Source organism: Protomyctophum bolini, assembly GCF_963924005.1.
Source record: "Protomyctophum bolini genome assembly, chromosome: 17".
Taxonomy (NCBI): domain Eukaryota; kingdom Metazoa; phylum Chordata; class Actinopteri; order Myctophiformes; family Myctophidae; genus Protomyctophum; species Protomyctophum bolini.
The window spans coordinates 28,399,118-28,426,947 of record NC_137878.1 but is presented as its reverse complement, the minus strand read 5'-3'; the positions used below and the strand labels follow the sequence as shown (position 1 = coordinate 28,426,947).

Sequence of the window (27,830 nt, the reverse complement as noted above, 5' to 3'; positions counted from 1 at the left end):
CTTTGATTTTCCAAGAAAAATCGGAAATCTTATTAGAAATATGGTTGCATCTAATTTTTTTTACCTAAAACCTCTATTCACCGTGTCCAGTTTATTAAAACTATTTAAATAAATGTTCATGAAACACTTAAGAAAACTACTGTTAACAGGTGAATCACAATTCAAGAATGTGCTGTGCATCTCTTCTGAGCTACATGTCTACCGGTATTATTATAGTATGAAGCCTTACAGGGTCCAGTTTGGTTCCATTTACTGAAGCCTTACAGGGTCCAGTTTGGTTCCATTTACTGAAGCCTTACAGGGTCCAGTTTGGTTCCATTTACATACTCTCAGAGTCAAAGTAACACTCAGTGATTTTTTGACAACGTAGTGAGCAGCCGTACCTGTGCTGTGAGGACACAGCAGATCTGGGTGACTCTCGCCCACTGCGCCCCCTGCTGCTGCTGCTACAGCCTCCCCCTCCTCTGTCCCGATAAACATCCACACTCCCTGGGTGGAGATGATAGGGCGATTCCCTCGACTCCGTGCCTGAGAACCACCAAGAAATGAATTGATCAGCCTTTGTTTAATAACTGCAAGCCGTATTCTGGGCATGTCATAACAGGGAACATTCAGCAAACATAGACGAATGTTCGGGGGAAAATAGCAGATGAACAAGCTCAGATCTGCAAGAATCGCAGATGAGATTTGGTGTAGAGGGAAGAAAACGGATGGGACCAAAGTACAGACCCCAATGAAGTGTGTGGTTGAACATAAGTTTCATGTGACAGTCTCTTACTGTACTGTCTGGATGACTTGAGCTTTCCTAAAAATGTACCTATTGTCTGTCCGAGTCCATTCTTTTTGATGCTGGGGGAGGTATAGGAGCCCGTCCCTGTTGCTTTGTGCCATCGCTTAACCAGAAAACGCATTCTGAAAGGCAAGGTAAATGTAATTTGTAAAGCACACTTCATACACAAACACTTTTAATAAGTAAGTACAGAACAAAATGAAATAATCAATAAAAATCCAGATCTCAAAAGTTTTATAAAAGGCACTGGAGAACATAAAAGGTTTTAGCCTGGATTTAAAAGTAGTCAAGAATCATGGCATGTCTCAGATCTTCTGGATGTTTTTCCAACTGCAGTATGTACAGAACAATAACTACTGTAAATGCTGTCTAGTTTTAAGTTTCCAGATGACCAGAGACTAAAATCTTTTGTTTTTATGGAGATGATAATAATGACAATAAGATGATTAGAAATAATACAAAACTGGCTTTGTCTACACACTGCTGCAATGTCCATTACTGTGCTTTTATCTCCACCTAAAGTATAAAGATATGCCCAGAGAGCATAGGGACCATACTTGCCCCTGTATTCTCTACCTGCAGACCCCCTAGAGTAGTAGACCATGTCTTCCCTACCTGCAGACCCCATAGAGTAGACCATGTATTCCCTACCTGCAGACCCCATAGAGTAGACCATGTGTTCCCTACCTGCAGACCCCATAGAGTAGACCATGTATTCCCTACCTGCAGACCCCATAGAATAGACCATGAATTCCCTACCTGCAGACCCCATATAGTGGACCATGAATTCCCTACCTGCAGACCCCATAGAGTAGACCATGTGTTGCCTACCTGCAGACCCCACAGAGTAGACCATGTGTTGCCTACCTGCAGACCCCATAGAGTAGACCATGTGTTGCCTACCTGCAGACCCCATAGAGTAGCCCGTGTGTTGCCTACCTGGAGAGGGCGATGGAGACTCGGACGGCGGATCGGAAGCGCGTAAGGCCCCGGCGGCGCTGGCTGAGGGATTCCAGGCTGGAGGACGACGGCCGGCCGCCCATCCGGGAGATCAGTGACAGCGTGGCTTCCTCACACTCCTGGAAGCCTCCCAGCAGCAACAGCAGATACTTCTTCTGGTAGATCAGTGCCTTGCGGAAGCTTTCCGACCGCAGATATTTCCCATACATCCTCTGGGGACAGGAGAATAAGAGGAGGGAATGAAAATGCATTTTGTTACTATTTTTTACACAGACATATTGCAAGCAAGCGGTCTTTGCATTATGTTTGCTTTATTTACTACCTTAACTGGTGAGGAGGTGCTGTTGTTAACTGTCACTAAAGCAGTATTGGGCACTGTCAGTTATGCATATTCAACCAGAAACACTTCAAATTGGACACATACGGGTCAATTCATTTAACTAGCGATGAAATAAAATACACTAAATGTATTGCCGTGTTGTATGTCATATCCAAACACTGAACAGAGGTGTTCCTTGTTAATTACTCAGCACCTGCAGTCAATGTGTGAGTTCATGATGAAGCTAACCTTCAGAGCTGCGTTGTCAGCCTCAGGTCCAGTCATGTCTCTCAAGGCTTCAGTCCTGATCTCTCCCTTGAGGCGAGTCACTTGGGCCTGGGTCATCTGCAGAGACTTCTCCAGGCGCTCCCTCTCCCGGGACCATGCCTCCCGCTCCTGGGAGAGCGGGCTGCCTGAAGGGTCTTTGGTTGTCCCTCTCCTGCTGCCAGACTACAGGGAGAAATGTGGATACTTAAGTGAGGTCTAATACGTTCCGTTTATCTGCCACTATAATACAAATAAATAAGGCAGGCCTGAATTGATTTATTTCTTGAAACGGCCACTTATATCTCACAAATCTAAATCTCACGTAATTATTCTATCTCTCATAATTGTTTTTCATGTAACTGACAACAGTACCTCACATTCGTTAGTTGATTTCTCCATTGATTGAATGATTTGCAAAAGATAATAATTGGAATTGCAAAATTGGCAAGGCAATTGAGAGGCAACAGATTCAGAGACCTGCCTATGTCTAGGTACATTAGTGCTTCATAGCTAAATACATCTGTGATACACTTACGCCGTCTCCTGATCCCAGGCCAGCCTGGCGGTATCGACGGAGCTCCTCCTCCAGGCGGAGTATCTGGTTCCGCAGATCGTTCTTCTCTTCGGTCAGACGGCTGACGAAGCCCGTCAGCTCTGCATTCTGCCTCAGCAGACGTTCCGTCAGGGAGCTGGAGGCGTTGGAGGAAGCTCCCAGCTGGAGGGCTGTGCTCTGAGGAGACGGACAAATACAGAGGATGAGCTGTCGCCACCAGACCTGGATACAATTCGGAACTCGATATAGTTCACCAATTAGAAACAATAAGGATAAAACATAATTAGCAACTGTTTTAGGAAGATGTTTTTCTAAGATAACGATATTTCCATTATCACCATTATTTGGGGAATTATTTGTGTACATTTATTTTCTTTTATTTTCAAAATCTTTTTAATTCAGGCTTTTTAAGCAGAAGCCCAGGGAAAAATACGAATGTCATCAAGACATCAAGTCACATGTTCTTAGAAAAACAAACATCATAATCACATAAGAGAACAGCCTTCGGTGGTCAAGTGTAGTCAGTTACATATAAAACATTAGGTGTTTGTCAATCAACAGAGAAGGCGGAAGAGTCACAGCGTGGAAATGATAACAATTCAAATCCAAATATTTCCATCCTAACCTCAGGGGCAGAGGGAAACTCTGAGGACTGCTGCAGCATAGTGATGACCTCATCGATGTTGGACCGCAACCAAGACAGGTCTTCACTGTTGACCTCTGTTAGACTATATAAACAGTGTACACATAGCAGATATCAGTCAAATATTTCATGCACCTTCTGCAAGCTGTCCTGCATATAATCTTTCAATAATTATGGATTATCAAATGAAAAACAAATGTGTGTTTCCTTAAAACAAACATATGTCAACAATTACACAATACACATATCTCAATGTTTTATCAATCTCGTCATATTATTTCAAAATCTACTCTCCTGCGGCTTACATTGTGCCTTATTGCCCATGTCCTCAGCCTATGAGAATGCCTGTTACATTACAAAATCACTTTCTGCCCAAGTCATTTCATGTCAACTCTTTGACTTTCTTCTCACATTGCCTAAGTCAACTAGATCAATTAAGGCAGATAGTCATTTTTCATTTCTTATTTTCTGAAAAAATAACGGTGGTACAAACAAGGACCAGACTTTGAGAAACAGCTAATTATGTCATATATGAACATGCACACGAAATAAAATAAATCCCATCACTACCTTCCGGTGGCCTGGCTGGCCATAGTGTGGATCTTGGAGGCAACCGTGTGCAGCTTGCCCAGGATCCTGTCGGTAGTGCATGCAGGGCCAGAGGCTGCGGCTCTGGTGGCCTCCAGAAGGCTGACATGTGGTCCTCCAGAGGCTGCAGTCCTGGTGGCCTCCAGAAGGCTGACATGTGGTCCTCCAGAGGCTGCGGTCCTGGTGGCCTCCAGAAGGCTGACATGTGGTCCTCCAGAGGCTGCGGTCCTGGTGGCCTCCAGAAGGCTGACATGTGGTCCTCCAGAGGCTGCGGTCCTGGTGGCCTCCAGAAGGCTGACATGTGGTCCTCCAGAGGCTGCAGTCCTGGTGGCCTCCAGAAGGCTGACATGTGGTCCTCCAGAGGCCGACAGGAGGCTGCCTGAGGCAGAGTGGAGCGTCGGAGGAGCGTCGCCGCTCTTCTGCTGGAGCACCCAGTCTTTGGTGCGGTCGCTGTGCCTGACAGCCTGTTGTTTAGACAAACGCTGCATTATTAAACCATGTTATAATGAAGCATTATTTTTTAACGGTGTTATTAACAGTTTTGGGAAGGCGTTATTAAAACGCATTTAACCCGGTAAGTAAACTAGCATTAATTAAAGTGGGGCAATAGTCTAGATCGGGAGTCAAACTGTTTGCTTTACATTTTGTTTAATCTGTACACTGTAAAATCCACTCCAGAGTATTAAGCCAACATTCCCAGAGTTTAAATGAACACTCAGTCAACGTTGTACGGTTGCACGAGGGTTGACACTCACACTGTAGCCACCATCAAGGTGATCCGCTGCACCTCCGGCCCTCGGCTGTCCCAACTGTGCCACCCGTTCCTCCAGTCTCTCCTTCTCCTCCTCCAGACTCCTCGCCCTCTCCACCTCCCTCTCCAGCTGGGCCTGGGACTCCTCCAGCCGCGCCTCCAGGCCGTGCAGCTGAGACCGGGCCTCCTGCAGCGCCTCCTGGTCCCGTCCCGACCGCTGAGCCGTTAAGCTCAGCTCCTCCTCTCGTCTCGCTGCCTCCAGTTTCTGGGCCTCCACCTCACCCAGGAGATGGACCACCTACAGTAGGGAGAACATCACCTTCTTTACCTTTTTATACACCTATTATGTAGAGTAGGTACAGTAGGCATATAAAACAATATGTTAAGTGAGAAGCCTTACATTCTAATGTGGGTGATTGTATTTCATGTAAATGATCACTTTCCTATACTAATGTAATCAATGTCAATTCAGCCAGTAACTTCAAAAAATAAAATAAAAACTAAGGGGAAAACTCCACTAGGTGGCGATATTAGCCAACAGATCATTGAGTAACTGGCCTGCACTTAACAAACATGGAAGTGTGAATATTGGAACCAAAATGAACAGAGTGAAGCATCAATCTTTTGCTATCTCAAAACCATGTGTATTATTGAAACCCTCTCCAAACAGTTGACCCTGATGAAGGCCGAAACGTTTATTTATGGGGAATGCATGAAAAAGTTAACATACCATGATGAGAGCTGGGTTTCCCTAATGCCAGGTATACAAACCTTGTTAAAACAGGTTCCAAACAGTGGCGGATACAGAACATGCCTATGACTGCGCCTTGAAAAATCTCACCGCAGTCTGTTTTTTAGATATTATAATGGCCGGTGGATGACGTCAATATGTCAATTGAACAGTTGAGACGAATAACCAATTTATTCTGACCTCTCCCCGAAAAGGCCTTTTAGATTGTACTTATGGTTATTTGTCTCAACTGCTCAATTCTTGCCACTGTCTGATTGTCTTTAATGCTTTGAAAAGTTCAAAGCAATCACTTCAATATTTATTATTTATTAAGGATCCCCCTTAGCTGGTGCCATAGCAACCAGCTAGTTGAAACCACCTTTTCTTGCTTGAAAGAAAAGTGTGAAGGTCAAACCACTCTCCCACAGCTTTAAGAGCAGTGTGCTTCTCTTCAACGTGCCTACTGGACTAGTATGCATTTTGTATTTATGGTAATATTATTGACCACTCATTTCGTATGTCTGGATTTTTGTTTGAGGAAAATGCCCATTACAAGCCTGCATGTTGATGACCCCTGCTCCGGACAAGTGACTTTTGTGTCGGGACAAGTGAATGGGAAATGTACAAAAACTCAAGTCAAGTTAAAACTCTTAAAGAGTATCTCTCTCATTCAGAGAGAGACTACAGACACCCATGTCATCATACAGTACATAGTCGAGGTTGCATTTCCTTTGTTTCCATCATAGGTGTCTTTCACGCCTCTGAGTGTGACTAGTCTTTGTTTGATGATCTCTGACTGGGACCAGAAGGAAAGCAACTAGCATAAACAACCGTTTTTACAAAATCTCATTGCTTATACATATTTCCTTGAGATTTACAAAAATCCGATCTTGTCTCCCCGATTCCGATCTTTTGAAAATCATGTACCAACCCTAGTACCAAGATTTGTTTTCAAAGCAGTAGGCGTAGGTTTGTTAGCGCTGGTTCATTCAATTCAACAAAATGTCCCCAGTTATGTTGTGAATGTCAGCTCTCCTACCTGTGTGTGCTTGTCATCCAGCTCCCTCTGTAGCCTTCCCAGAACGGTCCCCTCCTCTTGCACCTCCCGTCCACTCCCGTTCTCCTCCAGCCCTGCCTCGGTGGAGACACCGCCCTCCGAGGAGACAGCTGCGCGTAGCTCCCTCTCTCTCCCCAGGGCACTCCTCACCTCCTGAGCCTTGGCCCGCTCCGTCTCCAGCTGCACTTGGAGCTCCTGGAGACGTCGGTGGAGACCCAGACGCTCCTGCTCAGCCTCCTGGGAGAGCCGGGAGCAGGCCTGGCGCTCGTGCTCCAGAGCCGAGGTCAGTTGGGCCACACAGCTCTGCTCCTCTCCCAGGGTGAGACGGAGGTCCTTGTGGGGGGGGGGGGGGAGATGAGTTCATGCTTTCAGCATTTACAGGATGACATCAGAACACAGGTTTTTGGAAAGAATACTGGGAAAGCGCTAATGTTACTGCCGCCGAATTAGTAAAATTTTGGTTGTGGACGAAAATGCTTATGAGACGATTTTAAGAAACCCAATGTTATTCTCCATAGAGAAAAACGTCTGCGAACCAGGGGATGATGGAGTGACGTCAGGACTTCTGTTCTCTATACAGAACCTATTTCACAACTCCACACTGACATGAGGAACAGAGTTCTTACCTCCAGTTGTTCTCGCTCGCTGGTCTCCTTCCTGCCAGTTCTGCACCTCTCCTTCTCCGTGGCCCACTGCAGCTCTCTGCTCTTCTTGTGCTCCTCTGACAGCTGGTCGGTGAGCGTGTGCACCTCAGAGGCCTTCTGGGACACCTCCGTCCTGTTGACCACAGGACATTATGCTTACTAGCGGCTGTTCTGACCAAACATGCATACATGAAGTCCAAATGGAGGATTGCTGAAAGGAGCTTCTTCTAAGAATATCAGTCCTCACAGGAGGATAAGCAAATGTTAGAGATATTGTAAACCATTTGTGTGGAATATTCAAATGTTAAACATGAACAACTACTTTGAATGTATGTCTGAACCAAAAGTAAACAGTGCTAAATTAAAGTTGTGTGTGAGAGAGAGAAGAAAGAGCGAGAGAAAAGAGTTCTAACCTGAGCATATCCAGCTCTTTGAGGTGTTTGTGTTGAGCCTTTAATGTGGTCTCCAGCTCCAGTTTGGTCTGTGCCAGCTCTCCCTTCAGCTCCTCCGTCAGCAGCACGTCAGCCTCCGCCACGCCTCCGGGACCTCCTCTCCTCCTCTCCTCCTCCACACCAAGCGCCAACACCGCAGGCTGGAGGCCTGGACCTCCTCTCCTCCTCTGCTCCTCCACACCAAGCGCCAACACCGCAGGCTGGAGGCCTGGACCTCCTCTCCTACTCTGCTGCTCCTCCACACCAAGCGCCAACACTGCAGGCTGGAGGCCTGCTGGACCACAACAAGTAGGAGATTCATTATTATGGATTCAGGTGCAGTTGACCGAGTATTATCCACAACGCATCGCAATGTGACCTTGTGAGCTTGTATATCTGCCACTTCCACAGAATGTTTTGTCTTTCATGACATGCTCAGAATAGGGACAGCGAGTTTCTTATATCGTGATAAGAACAAGTGTAAGAAAACAAATTATGAGAATGAGGTTGTGGTTGGAGGGGCATTGTGAACTACAGACTAGTGATGCACCGAATATTCGGCCGCAGAAAATATTCGGCAGAAAATGGCTAAAAAAGCATTTTCGGCCTATTTGGTTTCGGCCTGAATAGGCAGAAAATATATCACCGAATAGTGTATGCAATTAATGCATTCAAATGAGCTGAATAAATGTTTTATGGACCCATAACAGTGATTATTATTGAAGTTAAGTTTTGCCATAACCATAAATCAAGTAGCTTTAAGGTACGGCAATGACAGCAATGGTAGGCAAAAATATATATAATATTAAATATATTCGGATATTCGGTATTCGGTTTTCGGCCAACAGTTTCTTATATTCGGTATTCGGTTTCGGCCAAGAATTTCCCTTTCGGTGCATCCCTACTACAGACCTTGGTGAAGTTGCTCCATTTGAGCGCGGAGCTGACGGACCTCAGAGATGAGACTGGACCTGTCTGCTGTGTGGAGAGAACCCATGCCCTCTCTGTGCTGGACATCCTACAGAAGGAACGCAAACACACAGGCACACACAGTCTGTCTATTAGGGGAAATAACACGTCCTAATACCCAAGTCCTTCTTTCAAGATTTTTCTAAACTGAAGTTCGCAGCGCGGCTGCAAACTTCTACTTCTACGTTAAAAAATTTACTTCAGGTTGCTTTTAACAAAATAATAATTTGTACTAACAGCCCTATGCTCTTTAAATGTAGCATAGCAACAAAGGGACAAAAAACCTTGTCCACATGTCATGATTGTATGTTTTATGTTAGTAGTTAGTTCGTTACCTGTTCAGCTAGCCTCCGCTCCAGCTGGTTGAGGTGAATGATGGCGTCACTGGTGTCCAGTAGGTCCAGCTGACTGTAGAGGGCGCTCTTCAACACACTACGCTCCTTCACAAACACCTGTTGCACGGCAGCCAGGAGGTCCCCACGCCAGTCCACACCGCCTGGGGTCTGGTGAGAGAGAGAGAGAGAGAGAGAGAGAGAGCATTTACCATACAAAGGAAGGAATATACTGTATAGCGCAGTGGGGACATTAATAAACAGAGCAGATCAGCTCTTGATAAAAATATTGTGTGCTGTAACATATGTATAAAATATAAATGTAGATTTAGCGGAGACTCATAGCGCATCATAATAAGACAAGATGGAGCTTATAAACGTCTCATTTATGCTCTGTTGCAGTACGGTGTCCCGTGTGGGAAAATCGCTGACCTACAAGCTCAAAACGTGCCGCGGACGTACGAGTCTGAAGTGTTCTACCTGTGTTTCCCTATGTGTCTGCATCTGGGTGATGACTGATGAGGCATTTCAGGGAGTGTTCTACCTGTGTTTCCCTATGTGTCTGCATCTGGGTGATGAGGCCTTTCAGAGAGTCCACCGTGGCCAGCAGGGCGTCTCTCTCCTTGACCCAACCTGGGCCGTGGTGGAGCTGGCCTGGAGGCTCACCCTCAGGAAGCTCTGATAGAGACAGCACCTGCATGCCCTCCTGGTGAACCTCACGGAGCAGCGTCTGAGTATGCAACACACACACACACACACACACACACACACACACACACACACACACACACACACACACACACACACACACACACACACACACACACACACACACACACACACACACACACACACACACACACACACACACACACACACACACACACACACACACACACACACACAATGAAACCTTTACATTCAGTCTCCTATGAAGCCTTTTGTACATCATCAAGGACTGATGGATTGAACAATCTCCTGAGAAATATGATGCAAGTATAGACATACTGTAGATAGATTATGCCTGCCAAACCCATCATCCTGTATTTGGCTGGATTCTATACCAGGTTTCAGTTGTACCTTGATTTTGTCGGGCAGGGGATCGTCTGTCTCTACCCTGGCTCCCTCAGGGGTGGTCCTATACTCATGCTGCAGGTTGGGGAGGTCGTAACCAGTCCTCTGGCTGTAGTCCGAACTGCTGTCTGCAAAGTGACACGAGCACAGAACGGTTTAATGTGCTCTTTGCAATGCTCTTTGGAAGCCGTTTCATTGATTTATTTACACGGGTGCTTCTGCTTTCCATTAGGAGCGATGCAGCGTCACAGCAAGGACATTACTTACAAAGGATTCTTACTCAGGAATGTAGTATTAGTATTAGTGTAGTATTTAACTCAATTTGCATATAGTTTCAACATTGTAAAATCCATATTTCAACTTTGTTTTTCATCAATTAAGGCTAATGTTTAAGGAACATAGAACACAACATACTAGGGATAACGTTTGATTTAGAGTGACTGCAGCACTAATGAAAACAGATCAGTGACATTTGGCATTGAGTTAGTATAATTCTCTCGTGTCGCAACTTACCACTAGTGTATCCATCTTTAAAGTGCAATGATGTAGGACGGTGCAATGATGCAGGGCCCTGGAAAATATTGAATATGAACACATATCACAATTTGAGTCACGGCACAGGGTAAAATATACAACAAGACTGAGTTAAACAAGCAGGAAAAATAATCATCAGTATTATTGATAGAGTGGTTTACAATCAAGGCTAAGCCCCAAGTTGTTTGTACAATATGCATCATATTAACTATTATCAACTTAAAACAGGGGTCCCCAAATTATTTTGGGGGGGGGGGGGGGGGGGTCACCAAATTATTTTCAAATTTATTTTTGTTTTTGCAACTCAATGGCTGGAAAATGGAAATTAAGAGTTTACCATAGTACGTGGTGCATGCATAAACTTTCCTTAATGATTAAATCTGGTTTCAGTATTCATTCATGATGTATTTTCTCTATTATTAAGGATATTTTTGCAGTCAGTTTGTATTGGTGGTGGGGAGGGGGGCGGGACGGGACGGGGGTCGCCAGACATGGCCAAAGCATTTCCGGGGGTCCCCAGCCAAAAACGTTGAGAACCCCTGACTTAAAAGATTTAGCGCTAGAGTGGACCACAGACGCAGCCAGCCTCACCTCACTGGAGCGCAGCTTGTCGATGACAGCCTTGAGGGCTTTGCACTCCTCCTCCAGAGCCAGCGCGTCCCTGCGGAGTGTCTCACTCTCTGAGATATGCCGCGCCTCCATATCCAGGATCTCTGCTGCATGGAGCTCCTGCATCTGGTCAATCTTCTCCTGGAACTCTCCAATCACCTCCTCCACTTGCTCTTTGGCTGCGTCCGACGCAGACTCGCTGCCTAGATCGTGGCCGGGCATCTGGAGAGCCTCGGTCTGGGTGGCCGAGTCTGTCACAGCCACACGGTGATGCTGCTGCCGTTGGGAGTCGCTGGCTAGTGGCGGGCTCCGGGCTTTGTCAGCAGACTGCCCGGTGGCAGTAGCAGAGCTCTTCCTGGACAGAGACGGTTTGTCTTTGGCGCTGCCGCCCTTGCCGACCGGTTGCTTTGCTCCTTTCCTTTTGGGCTGGGCGGCGGAGGAAGAAGAAGAGGAGGATGGAAGCTGAGGTGACGGAGAAGGGGAAGCCGATCCCACTGTTCTGGCCAAGGCTGCCCGGACCTCCTGAAGTTCATCTTTCAGCTTGGCGATGGAGAGGTCGCGGACCCGGAGCTCGTCCTGGAGTTTCTCTGCACGTTCCCTGAAGCTGTTCAGCTCTTCTTTGGTGGCTGCTGCCTCGTTTCGGACTTCCTGGAGCTCCTGTAAGAGGGGCCCTTCTTCTACTTCTGAGGTTGCCTGGTAGAGGGAAGGGAGGTAGAGGGGAGAGTAAGAAGGTCAGTGAGGTACAGTGAAATAATGTGGAGTGTAATGAGAGTTTCTAACATTTCTTTAGAAAGATATCGAGAAATGGTCATGCTTAACTAGTCTAGGAGCGATCATAGAAAGAGCTTCCAAAAATCCACCACCATGCATGCACTTTTTTTATATATCCTCAAATTCTGCGTTTTAAAACCAGGGACTTATCTTGAGTTTATTTTCATCTGTGTAATCACATCACTGACAGTGTCTACTGCCATAAGGAGAAAATAATAAGTTGGATAGAGCTCAGTATAAAACTAGAATAAACCTAAGGGTCAGAATTGAGCTTTGGGAGTGTCTGCACGGAGATCGCATTGTTTACTGGACATTACAAGCTGTGTGGGTAGGCAGGGGAAAGCGATTGAAATGTTTCTAAATAAATATGATATTTCTAGTGATGTGAATGAGAGCGATTCACTGCAACAGTTCTTACTTACTCGATAGAGTTCTCCTTTAAGATGAGCAATGGTCAATTCTCTCTCCTTAGAAAGAAAAGAATGACATAGAAATGTAAGTTAGTATCATGATAAGCGAGAAAGGTAGAAGACTCTACCTTGATGTTACATGATGTTAATGTTCCACGTTATATATACTTTTATATTTGTAGCTCATTTAATCAATTGTGATACTTTCACTTTATTTGTGTTTTGTTGTTTGCGAAGGTCTTTGTAGAGCTCTTATTATTATTACAGCTACAGAACATTGTCCACACCTGGAGCAGCTCTTGTAGCTTGTCATAGCTCTCCCTGCTGCTGCTCAGCTCCTCCTTGGTGACGGCAGCCTCTTCCTGGACCTCCAGGAGGTGTTGGTGAGCCTCCGACACCACGGCCTCCTCGCCGTCTCTGGATGCTTCCTAATGTCAAGAGGCTCAAGTATTAGACTACTAGATTGTTTATAGGTTCATCATGTCTGTTCCAAATAATACTGGACCTAATTTATGGAAATGCTAATAGTGGAGCTAAACATTTTCTTCTCTCACCCTCCGAAGTTGCTCTCTCAATGTAGCCATCATGGTTTCTTTTTCCTAAAATGAAACACAGCCTCAATCAAACCACAAAAATAGCAGTGAAAATGCTTAAAGCCTACTGTAATGTATGCATCAGGCTTAATGATCCCATCACATACCTTCAGCTCTTCCTTTAGCCTACTGCAGCTCTGCTTACAGTAGTTGAGCTGCTCTTTGGTAACAGCGGCCTCGTCTTTGACCTCCTGCAGCTCTCCACGAAGATCAGTCACGGGCATTTGGTCTCCAGCAATGGAGGACTGATGGAAAATCCACAAGACATTTATCAGAGCTACATCATGTGTGACACTGACAAAACAATTCTCAGAATGAGAACAAGACTATACAATTTAAAGCCTAACTGAGTCAGTCATAATGACCAATAATACCGATCTGCATTGGTCTGCACAAAATAGGGCAGGACACCGGCGTAGACAATCACACCATGCTATCTTATAGTTTAGTCAAGTCAGAGTCGTCACGATTATATGAAACCCGTTTGGTTTTTAAGACTGGAATCTGAATAAATGTCAACCTGTAGTTTGAGTTGAGGGAAAATGGAAGACAGCCTGGCTAATCTGCGAAAGTAAATAGTGTGAAGTCTTTTCACCGTCGGTTGGATTTTAAAAGTTTTATGGTGTATTAAAGACATTAAGAAACACTGTTTTAATTTGCCAAAGTTACAATTATTATTTTTCACTAGTAAGTCCTAGGTTGAGAATGGATGTACTGTACATTATTAAACCACTGAGCATTCATCTTTAGGATACAAGTGTGATTGGTACCTGGACAGACAGTGGAGTTCTCTGGTGTGCACCGGCCTTGGCCTTCATCTGATTGAGTAAGTCCATGAGCACAGCCAGCCTCCTCTCATACTCCAACACATCCTCCTCTGAGCTGGAGAGCAGCTGTTTCTGGAGCTCCTGGTCTTTCTGCATGCCACTGAGGCCCACCTCCAGCTCACGGAGCTTCTCCGTCAGATGGACCACCTTCCCCGTGGGACCCCGACTCGCTCTTCCTAATCCGCCGAAGTCCATCCGGGGAATACCCAGATCACCGAAGTCATAGGTGTGGAATCCCTCCGGTCTCCCAGAGTCCCGGTGCTGCTCTTTGGCTTTGTGCTCCTCCTCATACTGCTGTTCCTGAAGGGCGTCCAGCTGAACCTGGCTGACGAGTGCCGCGGCCACCCTCTCCCTCAGTTTCTCCTCCAGGTCCGACACCTTCTGTTGGAGGAGGTCCGCGTCACTGTGGGCTTGTTCCACGAGACGGCGGCAGCGGGTGAGCTCGCCGTCCTTCTGACTGACCAGGTCCTCGAGGTCCTGGACACGGTGACCCAGTTGGTCCACCCTGGATGTGGCACTCTGCTCCAGCGCCTGCACCTGGGCCTGCATGACCACCAGGCCGGCCGTTTTCTCCCTGAGAGCCTCTTCGAGGTCACCGTCTGAGCTCTCCAGATTCTCCGTCTCGGCCAACGCTGCGGCGCTCTCCTTCAAGCGCCGGTACGTGTTAAACAGTTTACCGTGCTCCGCTTTCAGGGTATCGAGCTCTTTGGTGGTGAGGTCCATTCTCTGTTTCATCTCGTCGAATTCCTCTTTGCCAGGCCGTCCTTCTTCTCCGCCCTCTGCGTCGTGGGCTTTGGTGTCCTCCTCTTCCTCCCCTGGCGTCTGCTTCTGCTCGATGTTGGTGAGCTCCTGCTGCAGTTTGTCGATGACGGCGTTCAGCTGGTCCAGCTCCTCCTCGTTGTTCCTCTTCTGACGCTCCTGCTCGCTGCGCATGCACTCCACCTGGGACTCCAGATCTCGTCTCAGCTCGTCGCTCTCACCCATTTCCTAAAGAGTAGGAAGCGGATGTCAGCATAACATGACTGAGGATTTGACAATTGCAATGTTTCTGGATAAACCTCTGCGACCCACCAAGGAATTTGAACCAAATGTCATGTAATTGTAGATACTGTATTCTTAGGCAAACAATTTATAATTTGTTCATGTTCATGTTGATTTGTTCATGTCGATTGAACTTTAATTGGATGCAATAATTATTATTAACCCTTAAATCCGTAGGGTCTCACAGATTTACAAAAATCATGCTACTGTACAAACGATAACCACACAACAGGACATGACACAGTGAATCTACTTACCAAACAACAAACAAATACAAAGTTAAAGAAATCCAACAGCAAACAAACAGCAACCGAACGGAAAAACAGATTAAATACAAAACAAACAAAACAAAAAAAATCACAGGATGCTACAGGTCACACACGACGATCCACTGCCTATGCGTATGCAAAAAAACAGACGTAGTTTTGTATACGCATAGTGTGTTACCTTGTTATCGGAAGCTGTTTCCATTTGATGAAGCTTAGTGATCTGTTCATTAAGAAGTGCTATCTCCCTGTCCTTCTCCTCCATCACCTTCAAAAGTCACAGATTAGAAGATGACAACTATCAGGTCACTCTACTGTACACAGACACACTTAAATGTGTCGCATACAACCCAGCAACCCATCCAACGGACCAGGGAACCTATTATACAGGTTCAGTTAATATCATCAGGGTAGGTAGGTAGGTGGTCCTGACATTCCTTAGTGCATACTATTCCTTTACGGCCATATGATTCACAAAGAAAAAGGAAAATCAAAGAAAAAGTAGTGAAAATAGTAGATCTACAAGCTCACAACACGTCGCTTCGTGCCAAGTTGTGAGCTTGTAAACCTGCCCTCTTCTGATTGGCAGGGCCCAAAAACCTGCCTCTTGCTGAATGGGCCGGGCCCAAAAGCTGCCCTCTTCCGATTGGCCTGGCCCTAAAACCTGCCCTCTCCCTCCTTACCCATTATCCCTAAACATATTTGCCATTTTTTACTATTTTGAAAAACCTTTAAAAAAAGTTCAAATAGCCGATCTACAAGCTCACAACGTGTCGATGTTAATCGTCTAGTTGAACCATTTTGAAATGTTCACTTTACTGAATTAAAACATGCAAGTACTTTTTCCACTACAGATGAACACGCAGCAACAACAGAGCTGCTCCAGTACTGTTATGTACTGTACCTGGACGCATGCTGTCCCTGTTGTCCAGGTGTGGCTGCTGGCTGATACATTATGTACCTGGAGCGCCTAATTCACAACGGTAAAACGCTTGCCTAACGACCCGCCCCCCCCGCCTGCCTCTGATTGGCTCCCCCTCCTACTATTAAAAGGTATTAGGCGTCCGTGGGGCGGGGCAAAACAACTTTCCCAGCCAACTCGCCAGTGTTGTTTTGGCAGCAAATTTCTATTTTAGTTTAATCATAGTCTTTGGAATGAAACCTCATTTTAGTTTGTCATATTTTAGTAATCTGAAATGTTCTAGTTTTAGTCGACTAAATATTGTACAATTTTAGTCGACTAAATCTATAGTTGTTTTTTTGTCGACAACAATGATTGTTATTGCGGGCTTTGATGCCGTCGTAATGACTGATTTTACACTTTCCACCTCGACAACGAGCTTTGGCCAGTCAGAGGCAGGCAGGCGCAACAGTTGGAGTCACGCACCTGGAGCATGCTGTCCCTGTTGTCCAGGTATTGCTGCTGGCTGCTCAGCTCCTTCCTCTGGATCTCCAGCTGCATTTGGAGCTGCTGCACTTCCTCGCTCTTGTTCTCCAGCTCCTCCCTGAACTGCTCCAGCTGTTCCTCCAGGTTAACGATCTGGAGGAAGCACAAGGGTTCAAAGTCATAGACCGTGACGTATGCAGAACCGCCGTTGCTGCCTCAGCACTCCGAGTCTGACGTCTCACTTTATCTCTGCGTTTTCAACCCAGCTTCTGCAGTGTCCGTTTCCGGTCATGCCTACTTCCGTTACTGAAAGCTGGCCATTGGTCACTGCGTGCGTCTCATTACACTCACTCCCTCCGTCTTAATCCTCAATTCTCTTCAGAATTATATATATATATATATATAAATATATAACATTATTGTAACCAGCAAACAGCATAACATCAGAAATTACCCCAGACCCCAGAAAGTGATTTCCTTCTTCTGATAGGCTACTGCCGATCACGTGATCGCTTTGATGCACTGCAAAGCATGCTGGGTTACATACATAGGTGCATATATAACTTGTACTTTTAAGCTAGATGTGAGCACGCCGAAGGCGCAATTATTTTTGTTACATGGCATGTTTACATTCCCGTCATTGTTATTACAGGATTCTTGATTTGTTATTGAAGTTATTTCATATTCACACTTCTGTAGTGTGTACCTCTCTCTCCTTCCGTTCCAACGCCTCTCTCTCAGTCTGTAGCTGAGCTTCCAGTGTTGAATGAGTCTCATGTCGCTTCTTCTCCTCAGCCTGGGTTAAAAACAAAAATACACATTTGCACATAGATATTTGAATGCACACACACACTACATGCACACACACGTGTAACCATAAGTTCATAGTTAATCATATACAAGATAGTGAAAATCAATTAAACACATGCATCCTAACATTTCTATTCTGGGTATGTCATAATTGGAGAAATTGCTCTAAGAACACAAAAGTGCAGTCACCAACAAACAATACACCATCAGACAATTTGTCATTTGTAGTGTTTCTAATGTAGTCTACATGATTTCCTGTAAATGTAATCTCCACTATGTAGGCAAAACATCCAGACCAGTCCATACACGTTTTATAGAACACATGAGTGCCATTAGACACAAGGACATTAAATCTCCTATTGCCAGACCCTCCATAGAAAATATCTAGTCATGTAACCTCGCGTCACCAGGCTTTCCACCTCGGAGGAAAGCCTGGTCTGTGTTACAAAATTGCCGTGTGAACCGGTCTGAAGCGGATGATATCGTTACGTCATGTTGTAGTGATTGTTTTGTAGTCATCAGGCAGGAACCATCATTTGGAACTTTCTGTCCCCCAAACCAGAAGAATAACAAAGAATCTCTCGTAGCCTGCGGTGATTTAGACACCAAACTCCTTCAAACTGAATCCATATGGATTTTCTATTTAAAGTTTGTTAACCTGGTTGGTATGAATGAAGACCTCGCCCTCCACCTATTAGGAACCCTTTATTGAAAATGTTCTGAGTAACATGTTTACAGGTATATGATTCCATGTGTAATGCTGTATTCTGTATTCGTAGGTCCTGTTGATGTGTAATGTTATGTCCATGCCCCACTATTGCCATGGTGATGTTGCCTTGATTCTTAGCACCTGAGTTGAGTTGTAGCCCTATAAGAGTGTGTGTCCCTGGGACAACAAAAAACAGGTACAAATACTCCTTTGTCCCTGCCTCGATCAGAGCAGTTAATGCTGCCGAAAGAAGGTAAAAAAAAAAAGTGATGATGACGATGTTTTAGTTTTAGTGCTCTTGGCACTTTATGGTGATGGCACTTTATCATGATGTCACTTTATGATACTTCACTTTGTACTGTACTTGGTTGGCTGCTGTAAACCAAATTTCAAAGAAGTTGAACTTGAACATGTCTATCTGTCTCTGTGATTCATTCATACAGCACTGACGAAGATCACATGACCGAAACGTTTACTACTGCCTTCTTGCACCTTTCACTTTGAGCACAGAGCACTTTATATTTCACGGCTATAATGTAGATGCGGCTATTTTGGCTATTTGTCGCACTACGACGTATATAGAATTTAAGAGTCTCCAGACACACACAAGTTGACACAACATATATATGCAGCTTGTATAATTTAATTTGTCTTTAGACCAGCAGCATGGGACACGGGAGCATGTGTTGTCTTTCACTCACCAGCCGCATCCCTATAAACCAACACTGGGGGGCAATGTTTACAGTAGCTAACCGTAGCACAACACCATCAACAACAACAGGCCGCTGCCTGCCCCGAATACACCGCTATCCCCACCATCTGCATGCTACTGTAAGACGCTGCTATAAATCTCCCGGGCTTTCCTCTCTTACTCAGTCCCTCGCGAAGATAACACACCACACACACACACACACACACACTTCCCTCTGCCATGCACTGCTGCTATTGTTCCCCCATTCCTTTTGTTCCCCCCCCCCCTTGCTCTCCCGGGCTTCCATCTCTTGCATCACCCTCTGCACCCCCAACTACCCTCCCCTCCCCCGCTCATCATCCTCCTAACCTTGTGCAGAGACTCGGTGCTGGCCAACAGGGCCTGCTCCAGCTCGCGCACGCGGCTCTCCAGCTTGTCAATCTCCTCGTCGCGTTCGCCAACCTCGCGACGCAGCTGCTCCGACACCAGCAGCAGTTCACTGCACCAGTCCGCCTTCTCCCTGAGCTGGGTGCTCAGCTGATCCACCTGGTTGATGTGTGTGGGAGAGCAAGAGAGAGAGAGATAGAGACGAGAGAGAGAGAGGAGGGGGGAGTTTAGTGAGAAGCACGTCTCAACCACCACCATTCGCCACAGCGTAGCCCATAGATGCACAGCTAGCTGTGAGGTCAGCTGATCCACCTGAGAAAGAGGGTAGATTAGGCAGGGTAGACTTCAGATGAGGGGCAGTGGGGAGGAGAGAGATTTCATTCAGGCTGGAAAAGACTACAGTGCAGTTTACTAGTCAGGAGGGCTGCTGGCAGGTCTAATGATCCACCTGTGGGATGGGGAAAGGGTGAATGGATGAATGAATGAATGAATGAATGAATGAATGAATGATGTGGTGGGTGTGTAGAAGTCTAGGAGAGGAGGATGTTCCTATAACTGGTTAAGTCTTGTGAAGGCTATGATAATGTTGTTGACTGCCACTTTGGTAGAGCGTGCATAGAGAAAAGTTTTTGCTTTTGAAATATTTGCTGTGTTTAAAAGTAATACTTATATTTATTTAGTTAACATTTTGTTTGTATCAAAATGCATGAAAAAAAGTATACAACTCAGATTTACAACTAGGAAATATCACACTCAACAGAAATCCAAGATGCCATCTGGGTAACACATGGTGCAAAGTGTTTTAAGTGTTTCCAGTTGATTTCTAATGTTTTTTCCCAAATATTTCAGCTTCATTTACATCACGTATGAATAGAGTATGTGTACAGTGCCAAACAATTCACTATAGTAATCCATTTAGAAATCAACAATGCAATACAACGTGTACACATTTGGTGGACGTTGGCCGACTATAAGATATATTTTATATGAGGAACAACTGAGAGGATAAAGTATGTTTTAAAGTGGGGTGACAGTAGATGACATCTGACAAGCTTATTTAAAGTAGACCTGCTTTCAATCTTGGAGACGTAGATGGAAAATACGAGGCGGGTAAAAGGGACAGAGGAAATAGACAGGGCACTAATCATTTGCTACAGGGGTGGGTGGGTTCTCTAAAAAGGACTTAATGTTGTCTGGAACAAGGATGTTTCTACATGTAGCTATAAACTATACCTTAGAGATTTTTCCATCGACCTGCAAAAGCCAAGTGGGAGAGAAGGGTAGGAAAATAATAACACTGGTTAAAAGTAAAAAGAATCAGAAATTGACTAGATCCAGAAATTGACTAGATCCAGAAATTGACTAGAAGTACAAGACACGACAGACTGCTGAGGGAAACCAGATTCTACGTTAATATTATTAAGGATACTTAATGAGGACAGTAGAAGACAAAGACGACATACAGTACTGTACAGTAATTGTGTTTTCTGTGAGGAAGTTATTTCTCTGCCTTTGTGTAATGTCATTACGGAAGGCCTTGAAGACATATTTACATTTAACATATATAAGAATATATGTTAAATGTAGCCAACAATTGTGTCATGAACTGCAACACAATTCATCTTTCCTTCTGAAGCCATCTAGAGTAGAGCAGAGCATCAGAGTCAGTCAAAACTATGGAAATACGGTCTCTCTTCTGGTAGCCAAGTGTATCTATGTAAATTATGTTATTCAGAACTATTCACCTAATCAACTGTCAATAGTCACTGTTCGCCTCCAATCGAGGAACTCGGTGTGGGGAATACAGTATAGCACACAAAATGCCTTATTTTGTTAATAAAGAACAAATAATAATTATGCAAGATACAGTACATGTACAGTATATCAACAGGGTAGACTACATCAACACTTTATTTATTTTAGATAATATAAACCACAACTACTTACCCAACCACAACTTAAATAATAAAAATAGCAACCATACTGTAGGTTGCAGTTTACTATGAAAACCTGCATTTCCCATCAATCAGTCAGTGCGTCATGTCACGCCTCCATATATGGTCACGCCTCGTGACATCACGCCACCATATTATGGTCGTCTCAATATATGAAGATCACCAAACTGACCTCATCAAACCCTGGATAGCCATACATGGAGAAGACTGGATCATCACCTAGGTCTGCATATATGGAGCCGGCCAGCAACTCTACATCTGGCCTCAAACCCTTAGATCTCCATATATGGAGCTGACCTGTTCTGACATTCCATATGTTGATCCATCCCCACCCATCCACTCTTCGATGTCTCCCTTTTGACTGATACCTGTCCATTCAAACTCTAGACGGGCCTGCCCCAAAGTTATTAGTGCGTTCCACTCCCAGCAGCCGGCAAAAACTAGAGTTCTCAACAGGCCCGAAAATTAAGATCTTACACCCCATGCCAAAGCACCAGCAGGCCCGTCATCCAAGCGGATATGTTGATCTGACCCCCCCATTCCAAAGCGCCAGCGCTCGCCCAGCAGTCTGCTGTCATCCAGGCGAATGCGTGCACGCGACCTCGCCCTCAGGCTTCTCACTGGTAATAATAAAATGACTAGAATTTATATAGTGCTTTTCTAAGTACTCGAAGCGACTTTGAGTACTCAATGCTCTAACTTTGAGTACTTGGAGCACTTTTTAGCATAAAACAATTTTATTGAAATGCTCGCTTTGACCTCAGCAAAGAATTCCATCGAAATAGGTCTTAGATTTGTCCAAAGATAACACCCAGTATGAGTAAAAAATTATAATAAAACGATCAGATATTAGCATGAATCCAATTCTTTGTTGTTTTTTACAGCACTTCCTGCTCGACTAGTTTGGTATGATTTTCTGGTCAACACATGTAACTGGATAGGGTCTATTGTACCAGTACCAGGGAGGGCTCTGTACATAACCATGACACTGCATTGACAAACGGAGCATCTCCATTCCGGCCTAGCTGGTCCTCTGGGATGAGAACAATGCTTTGTCTCGTGTCGTTACCTCTCTGTTTCTTTGCTCCGAGGCGGACTGCAGCTTGTGAGGGTTCTTAAGCTGCTGCTCCAGCTTGTGGATCTCCTGCTGGAAGACGTCCCTCTCATGCTCACGGTCCACCGCTTGTTCCTGGATATTCACATGAAGAGATAGTCGTTTCATTTTAAATATTATCGAATTAAAATAATAAGGGTAATAATAATAATAAGGTATTTTATTTGGAGAGTGCTACGAAATATTTGATACTGTCTTTTAAAAATAAATACATAATTCTGTTTCAGTAACGTGTCTTCTACTTCTACTTCTACTGTTATTGATGTGGTACAAGGAGTTGAAAATGACTGCTTGCGGCAAGTGTTGTCAGTGTGTCACTTACATCCAGAAACCTCCTGTTCTTGTCCAACTGTTTCTCCAGAGCCTGGATCTGCTGTTGGAGGTCTCCAGCCTCCGACTTCTGGGCCTGCTCCAGCTCTATCACCCTGTTCCCCTGCTCCTCCAGCTCTGCTTCCAGGAGCTTCACATGCTTCAGGAGGTCAGAGTTCTCCTTCTCCGCCTGCCGCTGGACATCCACCTTCTCTTTCATCAGCTTCTCTGTCTCTTCCAGAAGGTCTGCAGGCGCGAGTCGAAGAATGCATGGCACAGAACACGGGTATCACTTTACTGGCGGACGGTTATATTTCACTACGAGTAAGGTTTGTGCTGATTTCATTGTTAGGTAGGATGAAGAGATGGAGTCACTGAAGAGTTTGAGGTCCATGAGACATGTAACATTCACATGGATTGATTTGATCAACTCCAGTGTGTACTACTACTAGCAGTACTGTTATGACTTAACATACTTTTTTCCCTTCTAAAATCTGTGAAATCTTATAATAACACATTCTCTAGAATTGTTAATTAATTATACAAGTATCGATTTGCCCAAATGTGTAACCTCAGACTCTCAGTCATCTTTCCAACATACAGTAACATTCCCAAAACCATTGCCCATCTTCTGCCACCGATGAACCAAACCAACACCTTCTAACCCGTGATGAAACCCCATTAGATTAGTGCAAATTTAAAAAGACAAGAAAGTGCAATATGGCATAACAAGGGTGTAGACAGTCCAGACATTGCAGTACCATGCCCCGTCTGCACGTACAGGCAAGGGAGAGGGGGATCCTGATTGGCCAATCATCTCAGTATAAGGAATGGTATGAACCACTTACACTATGAATTAGTTGACCCGTGTCCCCCAGGGCTCTACATTAGGCTGCTAGCATTTCCCTCTATACCAAATCTCTTGGCCAAAAATAGCCGCTCAGCAAACTCACATGTTGTGAGCTTGTAGATCTGCTATTTTTGGACGAATGTTCATCCCTGAATAGGGATAAATGCTAGTGTTCAAGTGGTTAAATCAATATTTATGTACATAGCTCATCTGTAGCAATCCAACAAAAGTTTCTCAATTTGGAGAATAGATGATTGACAATAAGGAGATAATGATTCTTATATAACGCCTATGTTTACTCCATGTATCCATGCTAAAGAAAAAAGGGTGCTGCAAAACATTGATCCAAAGACACCAAAAATTACCGTGAAGAGCCAGAACATACAGAAAAGTGAGTTGAAACAACAAGCAGAAGCAAGTAAATTTTTTGGGTGAGTTTTTGTGAGCCCATACAGCAAGCAAGCTCCAAGCCTTATTTTGTGAGTTGCTGGACTGAAAAGGGGGCGGGGTTAGACTGCCACTGGAATAGACGACCAATACATATAGATGACTGAGCCATGCTCAATGTGGACACACCTGCTTCAGGTGCTGCAACCACTGCAGCGTCAACTAGGCCTATAGGAAGGAGGATAAGAAAGCACAGGAATTTAGCATGCTCTTGTTTTGGTGGTGAACAGGCAGAATCTAATTCCTAAAATACTCCCGCCACACGATGGTGTCCGGTGCCGAAAACAGCAGATCTACAAGCTCACAGATCTTCTACAGGCTTGAAGATCGGCTATTTTCCGTACAGGTCACCATCGTACAACGAAGTACTAAATCAGGGTTAAGAAAGATGGACAGATAGAAAGGAACAAATGGGATGAGAGGGCTGCCTCTGTCCATGGTAGTAGGCTAAAAGTTGTGTGTTGCCAAAAGATGGAGAAGCCAAACGCTGTGAAAGAAAATGGTGAGAGTTCCTAAAACATCCCCTCTAAGGAGTGTACCCACCTCAGCCTAGATAACATGTACAGTACTTACCTACCATTTCACAAGAGATTCGTAACGTTTCTAGTACAGATTACCTTTTCATAATACAAGGGATGTCATGTTATGGTTCCACAGAACACATTGGATGCCAGTCAATTCATTTATGGATCATGGCAGTAACATAGCAGTGACATTTCTTGACAAACTGAACCAAAGAGTTTCCATTTCATTGTGTCAATGGTTACAGAAGAGACCCAGACCCACATGTTAGACCTCTTTCAAAGAAAAATTCTGCAAATGTACATTGGCACATTGCATTTTGTGCAAAATGTTTCCAACTATGAATATCATGTTACAGAGGACCAAACACCCTGATGAGTTAAGAATCCTAACTAATCAGGGTGTTAGTGGTCCTCTGTCAGTCCATGAGCAATTATTGGACAGTTACGAGACGACAACGTGTTTACTACCGTCAGCCTCTCAATCAATGACCATCAATTATTCACCACCGGGAAACAGCGGTATCTGTTAAATGACTGCAGAGCATTAATGGAGCTCTGCAATGTGATCTTCCGCTCCAGTTTATTCTTACTCTTCTTATAAACTAACTGCTTGTTTTTAACCTCAGGAGGAGCCAATACAATTACAAACACGTATTTGGTTACGTTTGCATACTCCCAGAGTTGCAAATAAATCTGTGGATTTTAGTGTATAGTGGGTCATTTATCTTTTGGAATGATGAGGACAGTTTACCACAAACAAAAGAAAACCTCTGGATTGCATGTTGTGGTCATTGTTTCTAAAGGAATTCTGGGATACGTACGAAGCTCCCGAGGCCCAGCGTGCTCCCTCATGGCGTCTTGTTGCCGTGACAACAGCTCCCTCTCCTCCTGCATCTGAAGCCTCTCCTGTTCCAGTTCATGCAGCCGGCTGCTCGTCACCTGTGTTAGACAACAGTTTGACATGCTTTGGTGTTGGTCTGATGGAAACGCAGTCAATATAGACCGTTGTTTTAAAGCACCGTTTCTCAACACCTGGCCCGGGGGCCCAGCAGGGGTCCAGGTGGACCCTTATCGGCCTGTAACTCAGAGTGAACAAATGGAACGATTACAAATCTTTGGGACTGTAAAATCCTTAGAGCAAGTGCTTGAGATAAGTAATCCAACATACTAAATATTGAATAATGTTTAAACTTTTCACCTATAATGACCAAAATAGGGATGCCAAGTTCCAAGGAAAATCCCAGTAACCAGCAAACAGTTTATGGGATTACAAACCCATTTTATATTCAAAATGTCCTAATACCTTCTGAACGAGGTAACTGATTCTTTGGAACTCGGGTATCTTACCTGCAACTCTTGCTCGAGGCTGAGTTGTAACTCTTCCTTCAGGCGCACCCGTTCCTCCAGCGCAGCCCGCTCACCTGTGTAACCATCAATAACACCTGGAGATGGAGAGAAAGAGAGAGGTGGGAGCACAGTTAAAGGGAGGTGAAAATATATAGTTATGCATTATAATAAGATAAGATCACTTGAAAATACTGTGTTGTATTCTCAGACATGTTACTCTATGCTTACTTCCGACATATAAGCATGTGCTCACATTTTACTTCTCCAACAAACATGGGTTTATTCAACATGCTCTGAAGAATGCATTCCTACGCAGACACTCAAACAAATGCAGAATTACAAGACTATCACAAATGGATAACAATTGAAACCACAGGAAACAAAACCCAAGGTTGCTCTACAAGGACAAGACACACACCAGGGCAGGGAGTCTCACAGGAGACAATTTCTGAATGCTACATCGAGTCTGCCTCCTGAATGCCGATAACGGATCTGTCATTTGCGTTTACGAAAAATACATTTTAAAATAAGGCTTTGACTAATTTCATTAGATGGGGGGGGGGGGGCATTTTCTTTACAACTGTATCGTCTAAAATGCTTCCATTGCACAGACTGCTTCACCCATTAAGACCGGGGAAATGTCTAATTAGATTTTAACCACTTTAACCATTATTTTATACTCTGGCTATTCAAAAATAGCAGATATACAAGCTCATAGCACGTCATGAGCTTGTAGATCAGCCATTTAAAAAAAAATAAGATTTGTTTTAAATGAATACGTTATTTCTTTAGAATCGGGTCCTCAGATCTTAGTGGGTTAAGTGGAAGCATTTGAAAATTGTGTGAGACCAACAGTCTGGTTGGAGAGACACACCAGGGCCAGAGGTCTCCTGTGTGGGATAAGGATTGTGTCAGCTGCAGAGTGGGGATTCTTGCTTCAAAACCACACTCCACCTGAAGGAGGAGAAGCTTATGCGACTCATGCACATCGCAAGATGCACAAATACGTAAGAGACATTAAACTTCAAGCCAGCGGCTACTCACTTTCATCAAGTGAAGCACAATCACAAATGAAAGGAAAAGTACATATGGATTGTTTGTTGGTGGGTTTGCACAATTTCAATGAAATTCATTCACATGTGCACTGTAAATTTGTTATACATATTTATATCATCAGTCCTTCGTTCCTACTCTCACCTATGGTCATGAAGTGTGGCTCGTGACCGAAAGAATAAGGTACAAGATAAGATAAGATACGATACAAGAAGATACAGATAAGATACAAGTGGGTGGCTGGCAGGTGACTCGGCAGGTTCTTCTTCGCTTGGAAAGGAGACAGCTTAGGTGGTTCGGGCATCTAGGTTAGGATGCCTCTTGAGCGTCTCCCTAGCCAGGTCCCCGACTACGGATAAGCAGTTGAAGATGGAAGGCTGGATGGATCGTCAGTCCTTTATTTTCAAATAGTGTCCAGTTCAAATTGTAACGCTATGCTGTAGTGTAAATTACAGTATATACACACTGGTATTCATTCCTTATTTGTGCTTTGAAAACAGACATTTTCTTCACCATAATGTCCCACAATCATCCCAGATATTCTTTGGCTGACAGTTTAAAATCCTGGCACGACCTCTGACACCCACACACTACCCACCCCCCACCACACACACAAAAACATGCATACAGATGTACAGACAAACAATAAACAAACACACATACAAACAAGAGGGGCATTTCTGACCCATTTTGCTTGACAGAGTGTACAAAGCTGAGCTGCCTATACAATAAACAGTTCCATTATTATACATTCTGTCACAGGTCAGCAAGCATGTACTAGCACACTATTCACATACGAGACAACAGAAAGGCCTATACACCCACACACTGATTGTAATCATTACTTATTACCTATACTTATTACCTAATATTAGTGTTTTCCCATGAGGAGGCACATGAGTAAGATGTTAAGATTCATCCTACACTTATATGTGGATCTAGGGACAGAGGTGTTGACAACCCAATCATTGATAGACACTTACATTTTGAATGCTTTCTCATAGCAACAGATTAGTAAATAATTACCTAAATAAAACTCCCCACATTCCTGCTGTTTGGCTTTCCATTCAACTTGACTGCACCCACTG

At 44.5% G+C, this 27,830-nt stretch overlaps 1 protein-coding gene across 5 annotated transcripts in view; it reads right to left on the bottom strand.

Annotated features, from left to right (window-relative positions):
• Positions 1–27,830, bottom strand: part of akap9 (A kinase (PRKA) anchor protein 9) — an 80,288-nt gene that overhangs the window by 1,724 nt on the left and 50,734 nt on the right. For 3 of the 5 annotated variants that reach the window (XM_080788151.1, XM_080788149.1, XM_080788153.1), the window contains 30 exons: positions 25,690–25,784; positions 25,164–25,281; positions 23,948–23,986; positions 22,535–22,767; positions 22,168–22,287; positions 19,126–19,302; positions 17,253–17,342; positions 16,547–16,699; positions 13,796–14,839; positions 13,133–13,270; positions 12,987–13,031; positions 12,720–12,860; positions 12,445–12,489; positions 11,234–11,944; positions 10,622–10,679; positions 10,115–10,236; positions 9,579–9,764; positions 9,038–9,205; positions 8,646–8,751; positions 7,716–8,028; positions 7,285–7,435; positions 6,641–6,991; positions 4,876–5,169; positions 4,103–4,584; positions 3,515–3,617; positions 2,872–3,066; positions 2,319–2,519; positions 1,730–1,962; positions 818–912; positions 384–528 (listed from right to left, as the gene is read on the bottom strand). In XM_080788151.1, coding sequence (XP_080644277.1) covers positions 384–528; positions 818–912; positions 1,730–1,962; positions 2,319–2,519; positions 2,872–3,066; positions 3,515–3,617; positions 4,103–4,584; positions 4,876–5,169; positions 6,641–6,991; positions 7,285–7,435; positions 7,716–8,028; positions 8,646–8,751; positions 9,038–9,205; positions 9,579–9,764; positions 10,115–10,236; positions 10,622–10,679; positions 11,234–11,944; positions 12,445–12,489; positions 12,720–12,860; positions 12,987–13,031; positions 13,133–13,270; positions 13,796–14,839; positions 16,547–16,699; positions 17,253–17,342; positions 19,126–19,302; positions 22,168–22,287; positions 22,535–22,767; positions 23,948–23,986; positions 25,164–25,281; positions 25,690–25,784 — 6,352 coding nt within the window. The remainder of the gene's footprint in view (positions 1–383; positions 529–817; positions 913–1,729; positions 1,963–2,318; positions 2,520–2,871; positions 3,067–3,514; positions 3,618–4,102; positions 4,585–4,875; positions 5,170–6,640; positions 6,992–7,284; positions 7,436–7,715; positions 8,029–8,645; positions 8,752–9,037; positions 9,206–9,578; positions 9,765–10,114; positions 10,237–10,621; positions 10,680–11,233; positions 11,945–12,444; positions 12,490–12,719; positions 12,861–12,986; positions 13,032–13,132; positions 13,271–13,795; positions 14,840–16,546; positions 16,700–17,252; positions 17,343–19,125; positions 19,303–22,167; positions 22,288–22,534; positions 22,768–23,947; positions 23,987–25,163; positions 25,282–25,689; positions 25,785–27,830) is intronic. The other 2 variants (XM_080788150.1, XM_080788152.1) reach the window with 2 other exon arrangements.